Source organism: Rhinoderma darwinii, chromosome 8 (genome assembly GCF_050947455.1).
Source record: "Rhinoderma darwinii isolate aRhiDar2 chromosome 8, aRhiDar2.hap1, whole genome shotgun sequence".
Lineage (NCBI taxonomy): Eukaryota > Metazoa > Chordata > Amphibia > Anura > Rhinodermatidae > Rhinoderma > Rhinoderma darwinii.
Window position 1 is genome coordinate 22,098,143 of NC_134694.1, and position 25,851 is coordinate 22,123,993.

The 25,851-nt window shown below is 43.5% G+C and overlaps 1 protein-coding gene across 8 annotated transcripts in view; it reads right to left on the reverse strand.

Annotated features, from left to right (window-relative positions):
• Positions 1-25,851, reverse strand: part of GAPVD1 (GTPase activating protein and VPS9 domains 1) — a 74,471-nt gene that overhangs the window by 17,673 nt on the left and 30,947 nt on the right. For 2 of the 8 annotated variants that reach the window (XM_075835481.1, XM_075835488.1), the window contains exons 5-19: positions 23,360-23,494; positions 22,808-22,997; positions 20,385-20,465; positions 18,595-18,746; positions 17,044-17,173; positions 14,784-14,909; positions 14,528-14,701; positions 9,343-9,483; positions 8,718-8,852; positions 8,503-8,622; positions 5,114-5,266; positions 4,275-4,636; positions 3,099-3,186; positions 2,941-3,018; positions 2,730-2,852 (exon numbers count right to left, since the gene is read on the reverse strand). In XM_075835481.1, the coding sequence (XP_075691596.1) occupies positions 2,730-2,852; positions 2,941-3,018; positions 3,099-3,186; positions 4,275-4,636; positions 5,114-5,266; positions 8,503-8,622; positions 8,718-8,852; positions 9,343-9,483; positions 14,528-14,701; positions 14,784-14,909; positions 17,044-17,173; positions 18,595-18,746; positions 20,385-20,465; positions 22,808-22,997; positions 23,360-23,494 (2,188 nt within the window). Of the gene's footprint in view, positions 1-2,729; positions 2,853-2,940; positions 3,019-3,098; positions 3,187-4,274; positions 4,637-5,113; positions 5,267-8,502; positions 8,623-8,717; positions 8,853-9,342; positions 9,484-14,527; positions 14,702-14,783; positions 14,934-17,043; positions 17,174-18,594; positions 18,747-20,384; positions 20,466-22,807; positions 22,998-23,359; positions 23,495-25,851 lie in introns of all 8 variants that reach the window. The other 6 variants (XM_075835482.1, XM_075835483.1, XM_075835487.1 and 3 more) reach the window with 6 other exon arrangements.

A 25,851-nucleotide genomic window follows, 5' to 3' on the forward strand; every position in this document is an offset into this window, starting at 1 on the left:
ATAAATGTTGACATGTCCCCTTTAAGTATCAAGCAGTCTAATAATAATGCTTACTTGATAAACATTTTATGGTATTACAAGTTCTTAAAAAGTGCTCCCCGCTGGTAAAGAGTCTTCAGGACAACTGGGAAAAAATAATGCTAAATATTTTGCATGGTATTTGAATACGTCGGCACCTGATGATTATACAAAGAGTGGTGCTACATAGGCGCTGCTTATCTCTCTGTAGAAGTAGAACATCACAGATCGCATTTGAAGGATTTTCCATCTCCTGTGCCAACACCTCATTAACAGACATGTAAAGCTCCTTCAGCAGCTACAACCGGTCTAGTACAGTACGCTGCCCCAAAACATGACAAACTGCAGATGTTGCTAAACCATATAATACACACCTCCGATGCAGAGATCTTCATATCAAATCACCGCTCTCTACAAGGGGTGCTATCTGCATGTGGGCGTGCCATCTACAGGGGGAGGTGTCATTTGTGGGGGGGGGGGTGCGGCACTATCTACAGGGGCACTATATGGGGATGTGATACTACAGGGGACACTTGTGCTATCTACGTGGGCACTGGCACTTTATATGTGGGCACGGTGGCACTGTCTACAGGGTCATTGCAGCACTATCTCAATAGGCACCTTTGTGTTTACAGGGGGTTTAGACAATAAAACCAACAAATTAAATCCATCAGTTTTTTTTTTTTTTTAACGGCCATGAAAGACTGATGAAACGGACAGACGGACTGGAAATGGATGAAAATTTGGAGACACTGATGCAAAATGGCCATGAAAAACTGACAGTTGATCAGTTTTTAATGGCCATTTTTTTTCACGGTCGTGTGAATGTAGCCTAAAGGCCCTATTCACACGACAGGGATTCACGCGGCCGATTTGTTTGAACTGGAAACCGGGCCGTCAAAAGACTGGAGCATGCCTTAGGCCTGATGCACACGACCGTGTTCGGTCCGTGATATACGGTCCGCATGTCGGCCGCTTGTCCCGGACCGTACAAAGTACAGGGAGCCGGGCTCCTAGCATCATACTTATCTATGACGCTAGGTGTCACTGCCTATCCACGTAACTACTGTCACACACTAAAACATGATTACAGTACGGGACAGTAGTTCCGCGGACAGGCAGTGACCCCTATCGTCATAGATAAGTGTGATGCTAGGAGCCCGACTCCCTGCACTGTGTTCGGTCCGGGACATGCGGCCGACATGCGGACCGTATATCACGGACCGAACACGGTCGTGTGCATGAGGCCTTATTTTCGGCCGTTCTCCCGGCCCCCATGGAAGTCTATGGGTCTGTGTAAAGTCTATGTGATCCTAGTGACGGCCGAGCTTTCTGCCGCTCGCTCGCTTCCCCTCTTCACAGTACGAAGTGCATATTTTTTTTGCTCCCTGTAGGAGTGGAATCCCTAATCCCTGGCCACAGCGTTGCCGAAGCTGTGGCCGGAGATTCCGCTCCAGGAGAAGTCCTTAACTTCACTGTCCATATATGGACAGTCACATCAGGGACTTTTCCTGGAGCGGTCCCCTACTCCTGAAGCGGAATCCCCGGCGCTGTGGCCGGTGTTCCCTCTCCAGGAGAAGTCCCTGACTTCACTGTACATATATGGACATTGAAGTCAGGGACTTCTCATGGAACGGTCCCCTACAGTGGCGCTATCTACAGGAAGGTAGGGGAGTGCCATCTATGGTGGGGGTTCTATGTAAAGGGGGGCTGTGTGGCACTACCTACAAGGGGGGCTTTGTGGCACTACCTACAAGGGGGGCTTTGTGGCACTACCTACAAGGGGGGCTGTGTGGCAGTATGTGGCATTATTTACAGATGGAAGTGCGTGGCAAAAACTTAACAAATGAAATACATCAGTTTTTAAAATGGACAGGGAAAAAAAACGGATACAAAACGGGTCAAAATTGGCCGTTAAAAACGGAAAAAAACAGCCAGGAACGGATGCAAAACGGCTGAGAAAAACTGACCAAAACAACCGTTTTTATCGGACCCCGTCGTGTGAATAGAGCCAATATATTTATTGTACACCTCATTTATGTGGATACCAAATTTGTATATATGGTTTTGTATCTTCCAATATTTAATAAAAACATTTGTAAAAAATAAATAAAAATGAACACCTTCATGGATATTATTTTTTTTAATTTACATTTTTTTCTTCTATTCCACAAAGGGATTGTCTTTATTGAGCTTTTTTTTTTTTTACATTGCAATAAACTAGCACAATCATAAAGTATGCCCTAGCCTAGACTGGCTGCCCTAAAACAAAGTCCTTTCATGCATCACCGGGATCCCCATAACTTTCACAAAGGCGCAGCAAGGAACGGGTTGTACACAGCAGAGTTCAGAATTTTGATTGGCAGCCGCACTCCCGATTCTGTTTTTGTCCATTCATTGTCAGCTGCCTAATAGTACGTGCTTTTCAGGTTACTCAAGGTGTTCTGCAGCAGTTGAGGGGTGTATTATAAGAAATATTGTACCCTATACTATAAAGGAGTCACCCCTGTTCGGTTACCTGTATAAATGTGTTTTATATTGTCATTGAACTCCATGGTGACTTCTAATATTCTTATCATCTGAAGGAAGGGGGGGGGCATTATTCCCTATATAATGTGACATGCTGATACTTGCATCTTTTCTCTAGTGATGTAAAATGGATTTAATAGACACTTGGTATTCAATGGCTTATCTGGAATGAATGGTTTTACCTGCTCCCTCATATGAGCCTGCAGCTCCATCACTTGGGCTGGTCCTCTTGATGGCATTCCTATACTTGTCGAGAATGTCTTCTGCGGCCTGAGAATGGGGACCAAGTCTTGATGTTGCATCATCTAAAAGTTAAAAACCATCATCCAGTCAACTTCTCCGGGACTCCTCCAGTGAACATTACTGTACAGAAATCAGAAACTGAACCTGCACCTGGAATGGAGAATCTGTCCTGCCCCAGTTCTTCCTTCTCCTTTTCCTGCTTTTCCTTCTTCCGAAAGGCAATAGGGGCTGGCAAAAAGGAGCGACTTAGAATGAGTGCCACATGCCATCTACCTTACAGTAAAGTGTCCAGCAGAATAACAATTTACCTTTAGGCATTGCCGACACAAAGCGTTTCCTCCACCAAGGTCTGTTGCGGTCTGAACGCTCGTCATCACTGTCTTTCCTTTCTTCTGGCTATAAAACATACATTTTAGAATTTCCCTAACACGCTAAAGCAAGAAGTTGTGTAATTGAAAGTCTGCAGGAACTTCTGCAAGCTCTTGTAGAAATCGGACGCTGGGGTCATTCACCATGATTAGTCAGAAAGTGGCGAGCCTCAACTAAAGAGGAGTGTCTTCATTTTACATTGTGTCACTTGAGGTCAGAAGTGGGTGCAGCTCCACTGCCTCTCAATCTGAAACGACAGGTTAAACCCCCACCCCTTCTAAGGCTGCATTCACACGTTCAGGATTTACCTATGGCAAATCCGGACTTAAACTTTACAAAGAATCGGCGGCAGAGATCCCATGCGGACACTCTGATTTGCTGGATCCGCGCCAGGATTAACAACTGAATGATAATGGGGCTAGTCCGGAGCGGAATCCGTGAGAATAATGAACATGCTCATTGTCAGATTATTTTCTTACCTGCATTTCTACTCTACATAGGTGACTAAGCCATGCTGATGTAGCAAAGTCACCTACTCAGGTCGCTAGGCAGCCTCCCACAGTATATTCCTTTAAAAGGGTTGTCTCATCTGGACAACACTTCTCCTAAGTTAGGACTCGCCAAGCAATCAGTTGGTAGTCCTGGCTTATTTAACCACTGTCAATAAGAGCAGGCCGTGGGTGCCCACTGCAAGGGAGCGGTGGTATTACGCGGCACCCATTAAAAAAAAATGGACAACCATATAATAATACAGATCCTCTAGAGCAGGAGCTGCCATTTACCGCAGCTCTCCAGGACCCAAGCAGGGGGAAACTCCTCGATGACATCCATATGATCTAATAGGGCATATGGGCAACCCTTGCAAGGAGTATAGACCCCATTGTTAATAAAACAATACACCTGTTGATAGAATTGTATCACTTGCATGTATATTTCAGGAAAAATTATATATGGATGTATATACTCCAGAGGGATAAAAAGAAAAGAAACATTCATAAGTACAGCTTATGATGGAATCAATAACCATTTGGAGAGTTGAAGTTTCACCGACCCAGAATTTATGGTACAACACAAAATGTCAAGACATTGATTAAAAAAATTGAAGATGAACACACCTCCCCCCTTGAGGAATCCTTGCTAGGTGAGGAGGATGAGGACTGCGAGGCGTTGATCGCTGCAGATGCGCCTAGTGCCATTCCACCATGTGGCAACTCTCGCTCTTCATTTCCTGTTCTTCTTGCCCAGCCGGGATCACTCATAGGCCGCCGTATGGATGTGGCTATGTCAGAGCTTCGACTGCGCACCAGTCTATCTGGGCAGGAGTGCCTTTGTCTATAGGCGTCAGAGTCCATGGGAACAAAGACATGTGAGCCAAATGTGGGCAATCGGGCTTCATTGCCTCCTAAAGTTCCTTCTAGAATGGGTGGATCAGGAGGAGGGTGAGAGGGTCTCGCATAGTGTACTTTAGGACGGACCACTGAAAAGTTACAATAATAATAGCAATACCAGTAAATAGTGGAAGCATATTCATTACAGGACAAAGAGGTGAAACGTAAATCACATTAATGACAAATATCAAAGCATCAACTCTAGCATTATAAATTTCCCACATGGGGCTCATTACACTTAACCGTTTCTCAATCAAAAAAACTATTAAATATATCAAAATCTATATCTGAACTATCAGGTGGTTTTCCGAATAAAAAAATCTATGCAATAAACATGTGGTTGTAGTAGTGCAGCAGCGAACTGCACCACTGCAGCAATAGTGGTTCTGACATTATCAGAGTTGCCGTTTTTACAGAGGTATTTTTTTCCCTGTAATAATCAATGGGGAAAATCCCATGCACGACTATGTAAAATCTTCACGTATGAAGTTACCCTCAGGAATCACTTCAGCAGTATTCCACCTTACAACATTTGACTAATAACCAACACCACTCTGCTAAATTACCTTCATTAGATGCTGGTGCTAAAGGATCAAACATGGCTAACAAGGACTCGGTCTGGGATGGAGGAGACGTGGTGTGGTGACCGTCTGGAAATAAACAAGGCATATTACTTGTCTTTTTCAGCATGGGGTCCAGGGTTGGTCTCTGTGAAAACACTGAAGAACAGTGGAAAATAAGACGAGAAACAGACACAAAACTGGAGTAAGTTATTTTATCATAGACAAGCGGCCACCGCTAATGAGACTAGAATATTAATGTGGATCTGTCAGGTCTTCTATCTGGAGTCAACATAGGATAAAGGGGGAGATGCGGAGTTTGGGGGATTAATATTTAGCTTTTTATAGATTTCAGTATTTTTAAAAAAACGAAAAAAAACCCACAACTAAACTTTTTCCATGCTGCCAGGACTCCGAGAGAGCACGAGTCCCTCAACCAAACCCAGTAATTGACAGTTTTTCTTGTTATACGGGTAGAGCTGTCAATCACTCTGCGTGGGCGGGGAAAGCAGGACTCACAAGCTTTTATAGAGCTGTCAATCACTCTGCGTGGGCGGGGAGAGCAGGACTCACAAGCTTTTATAGAGCTGTCAATCACTCTGCGTGGGCGGGGAGAGCAGGACTCACAAGCTTTTATAGAGCTGTCAATCACTCTGCGTGGGCGGGGAGAGCAGGACTCACAAGCTTTTATGAAACTACTGAATCAAAATCATAGAAATCTATATATTTAGGAGACTAGCATCTCCTATTAGATGGGGCAGCATAGGAGACCGGACAGATCCACTTTACATTTAGGGCTAGATATTAAAAGGGAACTTGTCACTCGATTATAGGGCACTCAATCATCTGCATGTCATTGTACTGCTGGGGTTTAGCGCCCTAAACATGTACCTATCAAAACGATCTGTTCTTGTATTTTCTCTAAAAAGTAGTTCTAATACAGCGTGTAAATTAGCAGAGAAGAGTCATGAGAGGAGACCATCTGAACACTGCGCAGGACGGCATTGGACTCCTCTCTAGATTCTTCTCTGGTAATTTATAGGCAGCGCACAATGTATTATAACTTCTCAGAGAAGATGATAAAACGGGACAGTTTTGGGAGGGGAATGTTAAGACGACTAAACCCCAGCAGTATAACGACAAGCTGGAGGTTTAACATCCGATAATCTACGGACAGGTTCCCTTTAAAACCTCTACAAAACGTTGGCATGCAGACAAAAAAAAAAAAATTGAGTTTAAAATAAGTTTTTAATCCGCAACATGTCAATTGTATTGGCGTAATCGCTGCTTATTTGTTGCAGGTTTTCCCCATGGAATTCAATGGGGAGGTAAAATCCGCAACAAATAGCAGAAGTTGCTTTTTTTGTGGCAGAAAAGCTGCGAATCCGCTGCAAAAAAAAGGCAACTCAGAAGGAAAGACAAAATCATATACTTACCCAGAATTCTGTGCTTCTTCGTCCAGGCCGGCCTCATGGTTTGACATTTCATCCCATGTGACCGTGGCATCTAAATCACAGACTGCAGCGGTCACATAGGATAAAACATCATTCCAGGAGGCCGGCCGGCAGGATGTCAGAGGGTAAGTAGGTCTTTATTATTTTAATGTGCAGTTTTCCGCAGCGGACATTCTGGCTCAAAATCCGCACCACAATTTGGTGCGGTTTTTAGGCCGGAAATCCCAGCGGGCGACAGGGCGGATACGCTGTGTACCTTTACACAGCGTATACGCCTTGGGTGAATGTAGAATAAGGGTGAATATATTTTTTTTCTTTATTTTACACATTGGTAAAAAAAAAAAAAAAAAGACTATAAAAAAACATATTTTTTGTGGCACAGATGGAGCTTTACAGGGCTATTGCCAGAATCAGCAATAGGTGATAATAGTCTTCTCCCCGAGGGCCCCACCGAATGAGAGAATGGAGCAGCAGTGCATATACTCGACCGCCACTCCACTCCATGTACTCTTCACTGCGGTTGAACTGTGAGGAGAAACAGAGGGCTTAGAGACCCCAATTCTCACCAACTGTGGGGTCCCCAGCGATCAGACAATTATCACCTATACGGTGGATAGGTAAAAATGGTCGATTCTGGTTCAAGCCCTTTAATGTGTCACAAAGGCCGAACCAGTATCTTTTTATTTTTAACGCTTTATTTGGAAAAATAGGTGGGGGGGGGGGCGGGGGGATGCAAATTTCCTTACTTTTTTTCTGTTGTATATTAACAGGATTAGTTTAACCAGACAAATTTGTCACAAAATAATCCCCGTACTCTATGTATAAAGATACCAAACATGGGCACGTTGCCACAATGACACAATCGCTACAACGCCCAGAGATCAAAGGATAGCATTCATGTATAGAAATGTTTAATATAGGCATAAGAGTAGATAGGAGATATATATATATACACACACACACTCGCAAGAATAAGCAGCACTCCAATTCAAAGTGAAATAAAGTTGTTTTTTAAATCGCCCTCGTGCAAAGTTTCGGCTCTATTGCTGGAGCCTTTTTCATGATGGAAACTACTTTTTTCACTTTGAATTGGAGTGCGGTCTTTTCTTGTATACATATGGATTGATCTGGGAGCTTTGGTCGGATCCCTGAGACGCGCACCCATCCACATTTGTTACTGGTGCTGCTGGACGGTGAATTTATATATTTCCCACCTCAGAGGTCGCCTTGTCGTGGCAGGTGGGCTCACACAATTTCTTTAAAATGTGCACGAAGGTAGATTTAGCAGTAATGCATATTTATTTAGATTTAGTGGCTTAGGTGGCATTAGGGTTCACAGAGTGCGGTCACCATTTTCTTGTATGCTGTATCAAGTTTAAAAGGAGAGGATAGTGGAGAAGAGATTTTATACATAAAGTGCCACGGTGCCTTATAGCCGCTAAACAGTAGAGGAGAAGAAAACAAAAACACACAGCGCACATAGTGCATCAAATGATATAGTAAAAAAGCCACAGCTAGGTGATGAGTTCTGCTGATCTGGTTGGTTGTGCCGGGAGCACATCATCCTTGAAAGCGTGTTTTAAAATATTGCTGCAGCCTGGGATCTGACCCGGATCCAAAGGGTCCAGTGGTAAATGGTAGCAGCGCCAGGGAAAATCCATTTTTTCCTCAAACTACCATGATGCCTTATAGAACAGATGCTAGTAATGCCAAGCCTCGTCACCTATACAATTCTCCTCCTCCAGTGCTACGTTATGTACGAGATCATGAAGACGGAATAAATCATATTGTTTTGCTACATGAAAATACTTTACTGCCTACTCATTAGCCAAGCAATTGACCACACTAAGACCTAAATATGTCACGCACGTTACAATATCCATTCCCCAATAGCGGTCAACACCAAAGTGAGTCGAAAAATCTTTGAAGTATGTAACTTACTGTGGACACAATCCTCCACTTCAGGACTTGTTACTGAATCCTTTCCTCCAAAGTCAGAACTGCACTCAGAGCGAAGGTCTTCTATCTTGTTGGGGATATCTTCAGAAGTTGCACTGACGCCTTTAAAAAGAAGACGACCGGGTCAGATGAGTATTCGGGCCCTCTAACTTTGGGGCATGTAAACCGCAAATATGAAAAGTAACATTGCATCTTACCTGACACTACACTCAGGCCTGGAGTACTGGGTCTGGAGCTGACCTCTCGCACCTCCGTGTCATCGGATGTACTCCCCAAACCTGAGCAGCTCTCCAGCTCCTGCAGCCGCTCTTCCTGTTTCAAGTCTGGTGCTTCTGGGGAAAAAGGATGCGGAGTCATCAAGACATTTACCGGATCCATAGACATATCAAGATACCAAAATAATGAGTCCCTGCAGCTGGCTATAGACGGACACCATTAACCCCTGATGTCAAACGTTAGGATCTTACTCCAATAGGCAATTGCTGCAATAATCACGTGTGCGCGTCTCATTGACACCGGCTAAGAACCGCGGCTGGCCTCAAGCTCCGGGCATTTTTGCCCCCTGTATCCATGTTGCAGCACCATTGTAAAGGCTGTTATATTTGCCCACTGCACTTGTACACAGAAACAGCAGTTCTTAGTGCGCAAGTGCAGCGACAAACATGCAAAGACCTTTGCAATTGAGGCTACATTTGCATAAATGGAGCAAAAATGTCCGTAGCTCAACAGGTGTTAACGGGAGCAGGAGTTCCCAAGTCCGTGCACGCTGCGTGATTATTGCAGCATTTACCTCCATGACAGATTCACTATAAACAGACTCACCCGAATCACTGGGAAGTACCTCTACGCTCCACGCTTCACTGGTGGTCTCGGATATGGTGGATCCAGTACAAGGGTCAAGTAGTATGGAGCCTGACCCTGGCAGACAAAGCAGACTACCCAACATATTTTCTGCAGCTGCACCTAGAAGAACATGGAAATTTACTGTCATTATTAAAATATTAAAAAGGTATTTTCTCAATTAGACAGGTCACAAGTGTGATAGCTGAGGGTTTGACTGCTCGGATAGCCAACAATCATACTCATGATTTTTTTATTTTTTTTAAGTAGAATGACCGCGCCCATGAGGATCTCTCTCCGCCAACCACTTGTTCCCAACATCATTGCGTGTCCCTGCAGACCCCTACTGATCCCACTATCATGGCATTACCAGTTGATATGCCATGTGGGTAAAAAACACTTTCAAAACGCAGGTCCCACTCCTGTGGTCCAGCTAATTTTGCTAGGGAAAGTTGCGGCCAGACAGGCATTTCCCCCGGACTAGACTGAGTGGCTCTCTGTTCTGGCTCAGAGGGTGGTCCTGAGCGCGGAACCTCCCTCTATGTCCCCAATAGGGAATATAGACAGGGCTTGTCTTCATGATACCACCACTTTAAGAAACGTATATGTATAAGCAGGGGTGGACACAGATAGCTGATGGCCCCTGTGCAAGTAGAGTATATGGGCCCCTAGCTCTCCAATATCTCTCCAGCAATTCAGTCTCTCCAATTGTTAACCATAAAGCCTATTAGCTCAGGCATTTACGTGCAATCTAATAGATGGAGGAAGGGGGCTTTAAGGTGACAGTGGGCCCCTGTGCAGCCGCACAGGTTGCATCAATGGTATGTCCACCCTTGTATATTAGCGTTTCAGATCACATTACTCATTTGGATTGACAAAAAAAATAAAAAATCTTTGTGATTCTCTGAGTCAGGTCACATAATTGAACCGCTCTTCAACAAGACAACGTCGCTCCTGGACTCCGCATGAATTATTTCTAGTTACTCCTACAGAACGGTTATATTCTGCAGAGCTGGATAGAGAACGCTTACTCCGGTCCCTATCCCCAGTTACTTATCAAAGTTCAGTATTGACCATATGTCATTCCTAGTCTGTAATTCAGGCACGTAGTCTTCTATACTAGATTGTTATACAACACGGCTTCCTGATATAGGTTACCACAAAATAGAACAACCAATTCTTGATATCAGATTTTCTCAGTAGTGCAGCCTCAAGTTTTGGGCCTGTAAGTGATCACAATTCGGCAAAGGAAGAAACAAATTAAAATAAAAGTTATCTTGTCCTTCAATAAGTCCTTTAAAAATTTTCTTCTGCCAAAACTCCTTTGATCTCGTCCTGCACAGCACATGTATGTCGTAGTGACAGCACAGGCGCAGCTTCTGATGAAAATAGCAGCGATCTTGCAGGAAAAGCCCTAATTGGAGGTTACTCCAATCCCGGTAGTTTAATTATTTTAAATGTTATGGTTAGCGACCACGGTTACCCAAGAGTATAAGCAGATAAAAGTGGCTCCCTTTGTCACCGAATTGGTGGCACTCAAGATGTGACAGTAAAAAATTGTCAGAATTTCTATTTTTTTGCACCACCCCCTTCCAAACTAACTTATATGTCAAACGGTACCATTGAAAATTACAGTTCTTCCTGCAAAAGACAAGCACTTGTCTTAAATGTAAACATTTTTTTTGCAAAAATAATTTTAGCCTATATGAGCAATAATGTAAAATAACCACTAGAGGGAGCCGTCCAGTCACCGCTATCGCATACACAGAGAGCAGCACAAGCATTATTCTCTTCAGCACTTCTCTAAAGAATATATAGCGATCAGTACATATCATCAGGGACCTTGCAGAACATCAGCTGAGAAATCCCTTGTGACGTCAATAAAAAAAATCACGCTCAGCCTAGTAAAGCTGCCAAGACTAAGAGGGAAACAACAATAAACCGCAGCTGGAAAGACAATATCTTAACAGGTTCCTCAACATGTACGCAAGTCAGAAAATTATTCAGGTATGTGTGTTTATGGGGTTTTCTGAAATCTTAGGGTATGTGCACACACACTAATTACGTCCGTAATTGACGGACGTATTTCGGCCGCAAGTCCCGGACCGAACACAGTGCAGGGAGCTGGGCTCCTAGCATCATACTTATGTACGATGCTAGGAGTCCCTGCCTCTCCGTGGAACTACTGACCCGTACTGAAAACATGATTACAGTACGGGACAGTTGTCCTGCAGCGAGGCAGGGACTCCTAGCATCGTACATAAGTATGATGCTAGGAGCCCAGCTCCCTGCACTGTGTTCGGTCCGGGACTTGCGGCCGAAATACGTCCGTCAATTACGGACGTAATTAGTGTGTGTGCACATACCCTTACACTGATAGAATATCCTTAGAATAGGCCATCAACAAGGGATTGATCAATCAGTGATGTTCACGTGCAAGAAAACGGGGCCGAGAATGACAAGACTTTGCAATAACGACGCACGTCCTTGCTGCTCTGACAAGACTGCTGCTTTTTTTTTTTTTTGCTGAACGGTGAAAGACTGTCTTGTGGTGAAGCCATCACTGTAAAACCACGTAAAACCCCTTTAATTTATGAAAAGTGAATGCTCACCTTTTACTTGTAAAATAATATACCGTACTCCTAAAAGGATTAAAAGGCAAGACACTCCATGGAAACATCAAATTCCCAATACAGCCCCTGTACTCAGACAATGTAGAAGAGCGGGGCAGCTCCCATCACTGAGCCCCTCTGAACTTGTTGCATTAGGTTAGTGTTCTACACGGACTGACGCTGAAGATACGCCGTAATGTTCATATCTCTGACCCCCGACCCCGCTGTACAATACAGCATGACATGTTGGGCGAAAGGATATGGAGAACTTCGATCCCATCAGCAAATAGACCATAAACATCTAACGTATGTACTGGACGCTCATTCCAGAGGAACAGTCTGGTGCAGGTTGGGGAACTCTGGTCTTGTGTATACAATTCGGCTAATTTCCAAAAATTATTAAAAACGTATCTAGCCTTGTAGGATACTTTTCAGAATAAGCCGTGATATGTGCACATGAGGAATAACACCAATTCTGGCCATTATAGGACTTCGAGCCCGCAGAGGAGAAAACGGCTAAATACAGGATACGTCTCCAATTCCTGGTTTTCTCAGCCTCTGCTATTATGTCTTCTATACACAGCACACAAGAGGAGAATCCTGCTCTCCCATCTCTATCCATCACAGATACAAAAGCTGCAGCAGCATGGAGGACATTATACATCAGTCATGAGCAGCGGCGGACACAGGAGACTAGGTTGACATAGAACTCTTACTAGGAAAATTCAGAAGCATCTGTGGGTGTGTCTCTGCCTCACTATGACATGGCAGAAGGTTTTTGAAAGTGAAGTTACTGTTTAAACTTTGTTTTTTGGGGGTAAAAACTTTTTTTTTTAAACCATCTTTGATGGGTACATTTTTAAAGTAGTTAGTTTTTGTTTATTCTACCATTCTAAATTTATTCTATGGATTGTTATGGTTATGCCGAATACGTATATATTTACCGCCATGGGATGTATATTTAGTAAACTTTAATTTAATCATGTTTATTGTATTTAGGGGTTGTTCACAAACACATCCGAGGCTCCGTTAGGGGCCTCTATCACAGATCACTAGGAATTACTTCAGTAAAACGAGACACACAGGCGGAACCCATTAATGTCAATGGTTTCTGGTGGCCGCCAGTGGTATCTGCGTTGCGTCCGGCATTCCCTTGTTCTGCTCTTCTGATGGAGCAGAACAGAACACACCGACACAGGTGTGAACAAGGCCTTAGTAGGATTTCTTTTTCGTTGCTTAATACATTTTTTTAATATTTTGAACCCACTTCCCTCTCCTCCAAGGGATTAAACGGCAGAGACCAGAAATTCCTCTCATCTCGGATGCTATGAAAGAGGTGATTTGGACATCAGTTTAAGATGAAGATTGACAGTGTTCTACCAGAAGTCAGCTGATGGCACGGGGCCCTACAACAATTAACGGCCGCACGTGAGTTTCAGTAAAATCGCAAACCACCATGTTGAATATTTTTGCGTTCACACAATTGCGTGCAGATTTTTTTCTTACTGAACCAATTGCTTAAAGAGGCTCTGTCACCAGATTTTGCAGCCCATATCTGCTATAGGGGCTGCAATGTAGATAACAGTAACGTTTTTATTTTTAAAAAACGAGCATTTTTGGCCAAGTTATGACCATTTTTGTAGTTATGCAAATGAGGCTTGCAAAAGTCCAAGTGGGCGTGTTTAAAAGTAAAAGTCCAAGTGGGCGTGTATTATGTGCGTACATCGGGGCGGTTTTAATACTTTTACTAGCTGGGCGCTCTGATGAGAAGTAACATCCACTTCTCTTCAGAACGCCCAGCTTCTGGCAGTGCAGACACACAGCGTGTTCTCGAGAGATCACGCTGTGACGTCACTCACTTCCTGCCCCAGGTCCTGCATCGTGTCGGCCACATCGGCACCAGAGGCTACAGTTGATTCTGCAGCAGCATCAGCGTTTGCAGGTAAGTAGCTACATCGACTTACCTGCTAACGCCGATGCTGCTGCAGAATCATCTGTAGCCTCTGGTGCCGATGTGTCCTCGCTCGTCTGACACGATGCAGGACCTGTGAGTGACGACACAGCGTGATCTCTCGAGAACACGGCTGTGTCTGCACTGCCAGAAGCTGGGCGTTCTGAAGAGAAGTGGATGATACTTATCAGAGCGCCCAGCTAGTAAAAGTATTAAAAACGCCCCGATGTACGCACATAATACACGCCCAGTTGGACTTTTACTTTTAAACACGCCCACTTGGACTTTTGCAAGCCTCATTTGCATAATTACAAAAATGGTCATAACTTGGCCAAAAATGCTCGTTTTTTTAAAAATAAAAACGTTACTGTAATCTACATTGCAGCGCCTATCTGCTGCAATAGCAGATAGGGGTTGCAAAATCTGGTGACAGAGCCTCTAACTATTTTCAGGTAGACGGGAGAGGCAGTCATCAATGGGTGGTTCACGCCATAGTGTCCTGATCCAGAAACCCTTTATTTGCTAAAAATATGTCCTAAAATGGCATAAAACCGACAACATCTTTAAGACTTGAAAACTACAGGCAGTCCTCAGTCCCACTTACCAACAATCTCTTGCAGCCGGTCTTCATCAATGTTGGGGTCAAAGTCGCTACCAAGAACGTCTGTGCTCCACGTCTCGCTAACAGTCTCCGAGATATCTCGGTCTTCTGTCAATCCCATCATATCCCGAATTTCAAACTTGCGCAGCTTGTCATCAAGATTGTCCTGCGTGGTAGCTGCGGGCAAGGTAATAATTCTCAGAACCATGTCCAACTTTTTTTGTTTTGAAGAGGACACAGGTAAAAGACAGAGGCTCACCTTGTTCATGCTCCAGTAGCTGCAGCGCTTCCACCCCATTGCTGCCCGACGGTCCAGCTCCCAGCTCCGACACAGACTCCCCTTCCAGATCCAGGGAGGAGACCGAGTTGGATCGGTTAGAGGGACCTGGTGTAGACAGATTTCCTTCTTCTATGTTATTTGAATTGACAGCCAAATCATGGTAAATGTTAACCTCTGGGTTTTAAATCACAACATATAAGAAGTACAGAAACACACACATCTTTATTGTCCATCAAAGGGGCAAAAATTACTAATTACATCATGTCATGGACGTCAGCACATCTAACAATAGGACTCACTTTCACAAATGGACAAAATTAACATCAGGTCACTTGGGCTTCATTCACATCTGCGCCAGGGCTCTGATGTTACGTCGGAGCTTCCCGTCAGAACGGAACCTGGACTGAGACAAACGGAAACCATCGTTTTCCCGTTTGCAGCACCCTTGATTTCAATGGTGATGGATCCGATGCAAATGGCTTCCGTTTCTCAATTGTGCAAGGGTTCCGTCGTTTTGACGGAATCAATGACGTAGTCCACTGCGCTATTCATTGTCAAAACGACGGAACCCTTACACAACTGAGACAAACGGAAGCCATTTGCACCGCATCCATCACCATTGAAATCAATGGTGATGCAAACGGAAAACTATGGTTTCCGTTTGTCTCAGTCAAGGTTCCGAACGAAGCCTAACTCTGCCAAGATGTTAGTGGGTAAATCTACAGAAACAGGAACTAAAACAGGGCTCCACGTAACCACTTATCTCTCACTGTACATAGCGAATAGGAGCTATATGGGTGTGTTGTGCGTTACACACACGTCTCTACAGACACCGTGTATATTTAAGGTACGGTTCACACTTCATTTTTCCCTTCTGTCAAACGCATACATTGGGAGTATTCAGTGATGTGACTTTTTCAACTTATGTACAGGCAAACAGCGTGAAATATTGTCAATAGGCTCCTGTTGTAAAAAACAAAACAAAAAAAAAACAACCCGTGTAGCAAACGGGTAAGACCCTGTTCACACTGAGTATTTTGACAAGCTTTTTAGGAGCGGAAACCGATCCACAAAACTCGGTCAAAAACCGACCGAAAATGCCTCCCATTGATTTCAAAGATCTTCGCAGTTTTTTTTGCCCGTAGCACTCAATGGCCGCGGAAAACGCAGCGAAAATCACGGCAAACGACGTGCAGGAAGGACAAAATCTACCTCAAAATCCCAAACGGAATTTTGAAGCAGAATTTTCCTCCTGCAAAAAAAACTGTGAACGAGGCCTAACTTACATTTACATTTTTTTAATGAAGCGTAGGGAAACATCATAGAATATGTAAGTCTTTACTGTAAGCCTGGCGAATGCCAAAAGTACACTCTTTGGGCATACCCTGGGTGCAAGGGGCCCTATAGATACATTTGGCATATGTGCTGGGAGCTTTCTTGTTGCATATGCTGAACGTCATAGAAAAGTGTGAACAGAGCCGGAGGCATTTCACCAGTAGTAACATTTATTGAATATGAGCAGTGCGGTCTGACAGTGAGCACGCTCGGCTGTTTTCATACCTCACATAGATTAATGGGAGACTGCACGTTCTCATGATAGGTGGATATACCATAAGTGTTAAAAGTGGGGAGAACCCCTTTAAACTCTAGGACATGCGTGAATAAACTAACAGCATCCCACCCAGCGGAGATCTTAGGGACTACATTTTCACCACATGCCTATTTCTATTACGTTAAAGGTGCCAGATATACTTAATAACTAACTTCTCTAAGTGCAACACCGCTGGTTTATATCGTTTAAAGGGGTTTCCGGCTATCATTAGGATATGCCAATAATGTATTAACGACAAGGGCCAAACCCTAGGACTCGGCAACCGTGTAGCAGAAAGAAGAGGCAGCAGCCGCAGCCCCTTTACTGCAGTGCCCGGTAATGATGTCCATAGGAGTGTGACTGAGCCCGTAGAGCAGATCCCCCCCTCCCCCAGCGGAATTGCGCTGCATTACCAGGCACAGCGACCATTAAATGTGGGCACCGCCGTGCCAGGTACTGTGCTCCTTCATGTGGATTGTGGAGATCCTGGGGGTCCGACCATTCATTGATGGCCTGTCCTAAGGATAAGCCTTCAATAGAAAAGCCCTGGGAGAAAAACCCTTTTAAAAATGCAGAAGGAAGAGTTTATGGAAAAGACAAAACCAGAGGGGAGATATTTGATGAATAACCTAAAAACCAATCCCTCACCTTCTGAAATGCCTTCTAAGTTATCACTGCAGAGAGAAAAGCGCAGGGTCTTGTCCGGCTTCCCATGAAGCTTTGTGTCGTCCGCAGGAACATCGGCTTGTCCACCGTCCACCAGCTGCATATTCAGAACCTGAAACCATCCAAAACAGAAGCTGCATTTATCTGTAATAAAGCACAGGGCCACGTGCCGCAACGCGTGGACGCGTACAAACTCCCACGCCAAAGTCTTACCATAGCCGGTGTGGTAAAGGTAACGTGAAGCCCCAACTTTCCAGAACAATTCTCCAATTCATACACAAATTTACTGCGTTCACAACCAAAAAGTTAGTTTAACCCCTTGTACCTGCAGCCATAACTTTATTTTGACCATCGATATAGCCTTACGAGGACTTGTTTTTTTGTGGGATTTGTTGTATTTTTTTTTTTTTTACACCACCATTTATTGTACCATATAATGTACTGGGAAACGGAAAAAAAAAAAAATCTTTGTGGGGTGAAACGGCAAAAAAAAGAGAACCCAGCGATTTCTCCATTGTTTTTTTGGGTTGAGTTTCTGCCGGCGTTCACCGTGCGGTAAAAACGTCATGTTCCCTTTACTCTGCGGGACAATACGATTTAGGCGAAACCAAAGTTAGATCGTTTTTCATGTTTTACAAAGGAAAAAAAAACTCAATAATTTGTTTTATGTCACCACATTCTGAGGCCCACAACTTTTTATATCAATTGAGTGGCCTTTTTTTTGTTTTTCATGGGGTGAGCTGTAGTTTTTATTGGTACCATTTGGGGGTACATGTGAGCTTTTAATACATTCTGGCGTTTGTAATTTCCGGTATTCACTGTGCACCGAATATGATATTTTTGCTACATTACTTTAGAGGAAAAAAAGGACATTTTTTTTTTTGTGTGATTGATTTAACTTTAACTTTATTTTTTTTACGTTTTGCATTATCCCTCCCCTTGTTGTGTTTTTTCCTATTACGCAAAGGTGGAAGACCTGCCGGCCTTCAGCAGGACCTTTTTTTTTTTTTTGTAACGTCGCAGTCGCCATCAACCACAGCATCTAAGGGTATGTGCGCACACAAAATAAAAACAACGTCTCAAAATACGGAGCTGTTTTCAGACGGTTTTTTATTCAAAGTTGCATTTTTTCACGGCCGTCTTTGGAGCGGGTTTTTCTATAGAGCATGAAAAACGGCTCCAAAAATAGCTGAAGAAGTGACATGCACTTCTTTTTCGCGCCAGTTTTTTTTTTTTACACGCCCGTTTTCAGAAACGGCTGCGTAAAAAAAACACCCCGTTGGAACAGAACGCCGTTTTTCCCATTGAAATCAATGGGCAGATGTTTGGAGGAGTTTTGTTTCCGATTTTTCAGCCCGAATAATAGCCAGTGTGAACATACCCTTAGTGTTTGAATGGCCAGGATCTCAGTTATTGTCAAAGTGAGGTGTTTGCTGTTACAGAGCCGACACCCGCCGAGCCTGCTCCATACTTCCCCTTCCCATCTATGACGTAGCTGTAAAGGGTTAAGAATATAAGGGTAATTGTGATTACCTCATTCTCGGACATCATGCCAGGCGTAAGCTGCGGCCCTGTTCCCAGTGAAATTACGAGCACTTCCTCGGGTTGATCTTGAGGCCCAGCATCTTGCAGTGACCCCTCGTGTTCGACATCCAGAAGGCTCGACTTGCTCCTGCTGCGAGTCACTGTTTTCAAAGACCAGAATGAGTGTTACTTCATCATTTGTAGTTTAAGAGGTAAAAATGGTGAAATGAGTCGTACACAACAGTCCACTCTGTTCACTTCTCAATACCCCAGACATAGGAAAACCATTTCTTCATTTGATGAAGAAATTACGAGAACGAGACCTCTGGATGAATCAGAAAAAGACATTTTAGAGGAACCATTTGTGGTGGATTAAACAACGGTCCCACAGAAAAATCTATTCTAATCATGGCTTCATTATTACAGGATCCACGAGGGATATGGCGGATCTGGTAATGGATCCATTTTATAAATCATTTCTCAGCAATGATTATAAGTGTCGCGAGAGGAACAGAGAGGACTGTAGAGAAGCCGTCAGTGACATATACAAACCTATGAAAAAAGCAGCATTCACATACACATCAATGCAATAAAAACATGATGACTGATGAGTATCGACTAAAGGGCAAGAAGCAAGAACTGATCATCTAACCCATGGAGACGATAAATACTTATCCGGCTACTGGCAGATTGACAGCCTTGAATATATACATAAACGACACATCATTACAGACACATGCACGTGATGAATAACTCCGGCCTCTGCTGCCGTGATGATGGGATCAGAAGAGAGAAACCAGATGTAAACTAAGCCTGCCAGAAATAACGTTACAAGATCTGGGAAGAACAATAAACTTCTGGCATTCCAGATCACTATAATAATGCCAAGAAACACGCCAGGCAGAGTGGTGGGCCTACACCATACCCCTCCTCATAAAAAGTGACTGCAAAAATACACTGCTTGTAGTTGGGGTTTTCTAAAACTCCATTCACTTTCACTGTCCCGTCTTCTGTTGTCGATTTCTGCAACAAATATACCACGTGTGAACCCAGCCCTAGGCAGCTGTTCAGACAAACCGTAAGGGTATGTTCACACGCAAAACAAAAAAAAACGGCTGTAAAATACGGAGCTGGTTTCAAGGGAAAACAGCCTCTGATTTTCAGCCGTTATTTTAAAGCATCAAAACGTATTGTGATGTGTTTTTTGCAGCCGTTTTTTTGAGCGGTTTTTCTATTGACAACGAAAAACAGCTCAAGAAGTGACATGCACTTCTTTTTACGGGGCATTTTTTTTTTTTCCCCCAGTCACAGTCTTTTCATAGACGCCCCGTCGGAACGAAACGCCGTCTTTCCCATTGAAATCAATAGGCAGACGTTTGGAGGCGTTCAGCTTCTGTTTTTTCAGCCGTTTTTCTTGGCGTTTAAAGCCCGAAAAACGGCTGAAAATAAGCCGTACATACCCTAATAGGGCTGTGTTGAAACAGTATATTTTTGTCAAGTACGCAATCTGATCCAGACAGAAAAAAAGCCACTTGGGTGAAATGTGTCGAAACGGAAAAGCTTTTTGATTCGATCCAATAAAAAAAAATAAAAGTAAGTGCTGGTGTATACAGTACGATACCATGGATGGTGGAGGGGACATGCATACAAACAGAAGCATTGGATCACAACTTTATAGCGATTACCACACGGCACATGCGTGAGAATAAATACTAATGACAGCTTTTCCGCCAAGCTTAGTCACGTGACAAAAATGGCTGAAGCGCTCCTCATGACAGAAGGATATCCTAGTTACACACCAAAAGGAGTCACCAGGTTTATGTGAGCGGAGAGGTTTGACGCGGACGTGTCCCAGACTGTCATGGCTGCCAGCTGCTGCCCTAAGAAGTAAATCAGTTCAAGTTTGCAAAAGAAAGAATGTAGTTAGATCATGAATAGAACATCTCACGTGCAAAAATACCTGTCAGGGGGAACACAACCGGACAGAGAACAAGTTATTGAAACCACATCGCTCAAGCAGTTCTGAATGTCGCTGTATTTGGTTAGCGTGGTATGCATGGCCCTACTGTATTCTGGATCCGTGTGATACTGATCCCAAATACCGTTGTGTGCCCGTGACATATAGCACCGAGATCATGCAGATCAGCGTGATCATACGGGCAATGTGGATATATAAAAATCCTCACCAACGTTCATACTGACGACAGTTCGTACATAGATATTATTTAGATTATGAACCGCACAATTAGCCCTTTAAAGGGTTATTCCGGCCAAAAACATTTATCACTAAACCAAAAGTTAGATTGGTGGGGGTCCAACCGTAAGCACACAAGAGGGCTCATTGTGAACTTCTCTTTTTCATCTGACCATAGACATAATAGCGGATACAACTACTAACTAGTGCTCATGCCAATAACTATGGTTATAATAACTGAGATTAAGCCTATTCAGATATCAAGCCGAACAACCAATCATATTCTGTAAAGAAACATTGGTAATCTTCGTGTATAACCAGATCTAAAGCCAGTTCAGGTCACCAGCTGATATCGGATGGCTCCAGACCAATCAGTGACCACTGGGCTCACAGGTACAGCACCGGCTAATACAGTCTGAAAAGTGAATCGGTCGCGTCCGAAACCCCTCTAAACCTACAGTAATCCGTAAGTAGATTAAAGAGATGTAGATTCCTTTTTAGATCTTTCTATTCACTTGCATTCCCAAGCCCATAAACTGGCTGCGCGCTGCAGGTTGATGACGAGTCCTAAGAGTCCTCAATATTATAACGGTGAGCTTAGAAGTCCCCTTTATGCATTAGCACGCAGCGGATCGCTAGTTAATGGGCTTACAGCGGGGGAATGCAGATGAGTAGAATACTTCAAGTTGAAGATTTGGAATCAGCGTATGGGTTACTGTAGTTTAGGGGGGTCAGGGCGGGGGTTCACAGGGGACAGTCTCTAACTCGTCAGTGACCGCCAATAAACCTTTTCACAGCGGCCACTAATGGGCTTTATTCTGATGCATATGCCTTTTCACGGCGCTGCATCGGAATAAACAGAGAAGGGAGCCGTTAAGTCTCCCTGCGCTCAGCAACCTTCGGTGGGAGCAGCCCTGCTCGAACGGGCGAGATCGATATTAGTATGCATCTTGCCAGTTTATCCCCTCAGATGCGGCACTCAATAGCTCCCTCTCTAACCCAACCAGCACCCCGAGTAAGATCGCAGGGTGTCGGTGGTTGCTATGGCAGCCAGGGGGCCTAATAAAGCCCCCCAGGTCTGCCACTAGTAATGCCTGCCCGTTTTACACGGACAGGAAGTAATACAGAAGTATTGCAGTGTATTATAAAAGCCATCGGAGGATCGCATAGTGAAGTCCCCTAGTGGGACTAGTAAAAAAAAACAAAAAAAACTTAAGTTAATTACAAATAAAGAAGAAGTGTAAAAAAAAATAATGAAAAAGCCACTTTTTCCCCCTACAAAATGCTTTATTATTTTAAAAAAGTTACACATTTGGTGTTGCTGCTTCTGTAACGACGCCAACTATAAAAGTTATTCCATTATATAACCCGCACGGTGAACGCCGTAAAAAATAAAATAAAAAACAATGCAAAAATAATCTGTGAATCCTGTCTCAAAAATTTTTGGGATAAAAAGTGATCAAAAAGTCGCATCTACTCCAAAATGATACCAATAAAAACTAGAAGTCGTCCCACAAAAAAAAAGCCCTCATACAACCGCATCGGCGGAGAAATAAAAAAAAAAGTTACGGCTCTTAAAATAGAGACACAAAACCAATTAACTTTTTTTTTTTTCTAAGTGTATGTTACTACAAATTCTATATAAATTTGGTAATTGTTGCAATCGTAACAACCCGCTAAGTAAAGTTAGTGTTATTTATACCACGCGGTAAACGGTGTAAATTTGGTACGAAAAAAAAAAAAATTGCTGTTTATTTTCTATCCCCCCCAAGAAAAAAGTTAATCAATAAATTCTATGTACCCCAAAATGGTGCTATTAAAAGATACAACTTGTCCCGCAAAAAACAAGACCTTATACAGCTATGTCGACACAAGTATAAAAAAATAAAAAAAGTTATAGCTCTTTGAATGAGACGATGGAAAAACGCAAAAAAATAGCCTGGTCATTAAGGGGTTAAGTAACCTGTATTGCGTTTACATATCACACATGGAAACATTGCTGCTCCAGTCGTGGATTTTCCCTCTTACCTATAGGGAGCCGGTTCTTTCTGCAGGCAGGTGTGGTAGCAGGGGACAGCTGGGGGGTGCTGTAAGGAGTACTGTCATGGTGGTGTTTGCCTGGCTTGGTTTGCGGGACTGTAGCCAGAATGTTTTCCAGGGCCATTCGATCCTCTTCTCGCAGCTGGTCACCAGATATGACACTACGCAAGAATCCAAGCTGTAAGGCAGAAGCAACAAGAGACCCTCTTAACCATAGTAATTGACAAAGATTGAGTAGAGATCGTCATGTAGATAGGAAAACTGTAGTATATGCCACACCAACATCCTGGACCCAAGAGCTAACAATCACTATGGGTTATGGTCACCGTCCCCCTTCAATTGTGGCGGCCAATAAACCAAAATGTAGTCATCATGAACTAATGTTTGAGCACATTGCACCACCAGCTAAACACAACGCGTTTTGGTTTTTTTATACCTCAAGTCGACTACCGTGGCATTAGATGAAGAATAACGTTTACATGGTAATTAAAAGCTTGTGTGTGATGTAATAAAGCAGGAACACAATATTCAGGAGCTCACCAAAGTGACAAGTTGGCTGTAGGTCATATACACAACCGTGCGACTTAACCCTTCCAGGAGATTTACAGAAGATAACGGCGGCGTTTCCACCGCTCTGCCACCGATAACTACATCCAGGAAAGCAGCAACACAGGCCTATGGAGAGAGAGAACAAGGTCACCTATAGATACACGGAGGAGATACAGCATTTTATAATTTATTTTACTCGATTCCAAAAAGTCGGTGTATAAAGTGCACGTTTAATATTGTAAATACAAATTCACTGCCTGTGTAAACGTTTAAAATCATTTTAATTGTAGAATTCTAAAAAGTTGGGAACGAATGCCAAAAGGATCTGAGTGAAGGCGTTGGCAACACATCATAAGTCCTTGATAAAGTGTCTGAGATATATTGGTTAGAAGTTCGCTAGGCTCATACATCAACGCGACACTATACAAGAGTAGTCCATTTTATTGCTGGTCTGTTTGCCAAAGCGATGCAAAATTCCCAAGCCTTTGATAAAGTGTCTAAAATATCATCGTATCGCTCACGTATCGCTATGACACTCCACCAAGGCAGTAACAAATGTAATGCTGGTCGGTTTGCCAAAGAGAAGCAGCATTCCCTACGCGTTTCTGCGCCCCTATAACATAAGGGAGCGTCCTCAGGGGTATAAATTGCCTAAATATTCCTAAATGCCGGTCAGCACATATTATGCGTTTTTTTTTGTTTACCGCCGTGCACGACGCGCTGATGACTGGTCTAGCGCACGCCGGGGAAACCCTAGAGCCTAATAAGTCTTAGCCCCGCCTACTCCAGTAGCGTCATCGGGACCTGCACCAACCAAGACCTTGCACTAGATCAATTCTATGAAGGCATAAGGTGTAGTGGGTAAGCATGTCGAAACCGTCCCTACATTTCCCCCCTCTAACAATTAAATATTTGAACGTGAGGGGACGTAGAAACAGGATATTTGTTCATAACGTATCTCTCCTTCCTTTGAATGTGGGAATCTTTTCCCATTGTATCGATCACTCTGTTTTCTCAGGGACCTCGTAATTCTCATAAATTTACATCTAATCTACGTGTCTCTACGTCATCTCACATTCAAATATTTAAAAAATTGATAGAGGGGGGAAATGTAGGGACAGTTTCGACATGCTTAGAGCGTATATAACCCTGGAACGTATAAACTAAGCAGCCGAATCAGAGAAGTGATACAGGAGAACATTGCAGCACATTTTAGTGACTTTAGAGATACTATAAAAACTCTATGGGGGTAATTTTTAAAACCAATGAAAAGTGGAGCCGTTGCCCATGGCAACCAATCAGATTCCACCTCTAATTTTTCAGAGGCCCTTTGGAAAAGAAAGCAGCGACCAGATTGGTTATCATGGAGGACTACTGCACTTTTTCTTTGCAACAGCTTTGATAGCACTCCTTCAAATAGTCTTCTAAACAAAGCAGAGTGACTGATACCACCCCATCCAGAAAAAAAAAAATAACAGCGACTTATGAATTAATGTGCGGTTCAGCGCCAGACACCATCTTCATATTCTTTGCAGCTGGGCCCGGGAGTGCTGGAGTATTAGCTGCTCTTGCCCTCCATCTGTAGGTGAGTGACAACTTCGTGTGGCCACTAAGTAGCGACTCAAAACTTCAGAAAGACTAAAATGTCCTTTTACACCGGCCAATATGGGCTTTGAAACAAGCGCTCATGATCGCCTTTCTCAAGGAGCAATGATTGGTTATGTAGGAGGAAGAGCACTCGTTACTCCGATCGCTCGTGCATTTCTATCATGTCGGCAGCACGTCTCCGTTTACAAAAGGGAGAGATGCTGCCGATCACGATAAAATTCATTGCTGCATAATCTATACGATCAGCCGATGAATGAGCATTCCCCCGTTCATCGGCTAATCGTTGCCCTGTTTACACAGGACAACGATCAGGAACGAGCGTTCATATAAACGCTTGTTTGCCCGATCGTTGGCCCATGTAAAAGAGCCTTCAGGCTCTTTTCACCCTGGCATCATGTTTTTCCATTTTTACCCTATAGATGACGGATAGGCCTAGACCGCTGTGATCTATTTGACAGTTCCGTCAAATTAACCCGTGTTCTCTGTAAGATTTCTACAAGACTGTTTCAGGAGAATATAGAAGAATCCGAGAGATTTTCCCCTATGTTTACCTTACTTCAAGGTTTAGGATTTCTTTAAAGAGGATCTGCCACTAGTTTAGTAATGCCCAATCTCCTAGCTAATCCAACAGGCGCGGTCACATTGATAATGACAGTGAAAATTGTCCCAAAAAGTTTATTTATTAAGTTATGAGCTTTTTTTTCTTCTAAATCAGCAAATGAGTTTATACTAGACAAGTGGGTGTCATCACCAGCGATTCCCCTGAGGTGGAGCCTCCTCACAGCCTCTGACACCGTCCTATCAGCATGAAGCTGCTTCACACAGTATGAGAGACTGAGGCTGGAGGGAAGGGGGATCACTTCAAATAGCCATAT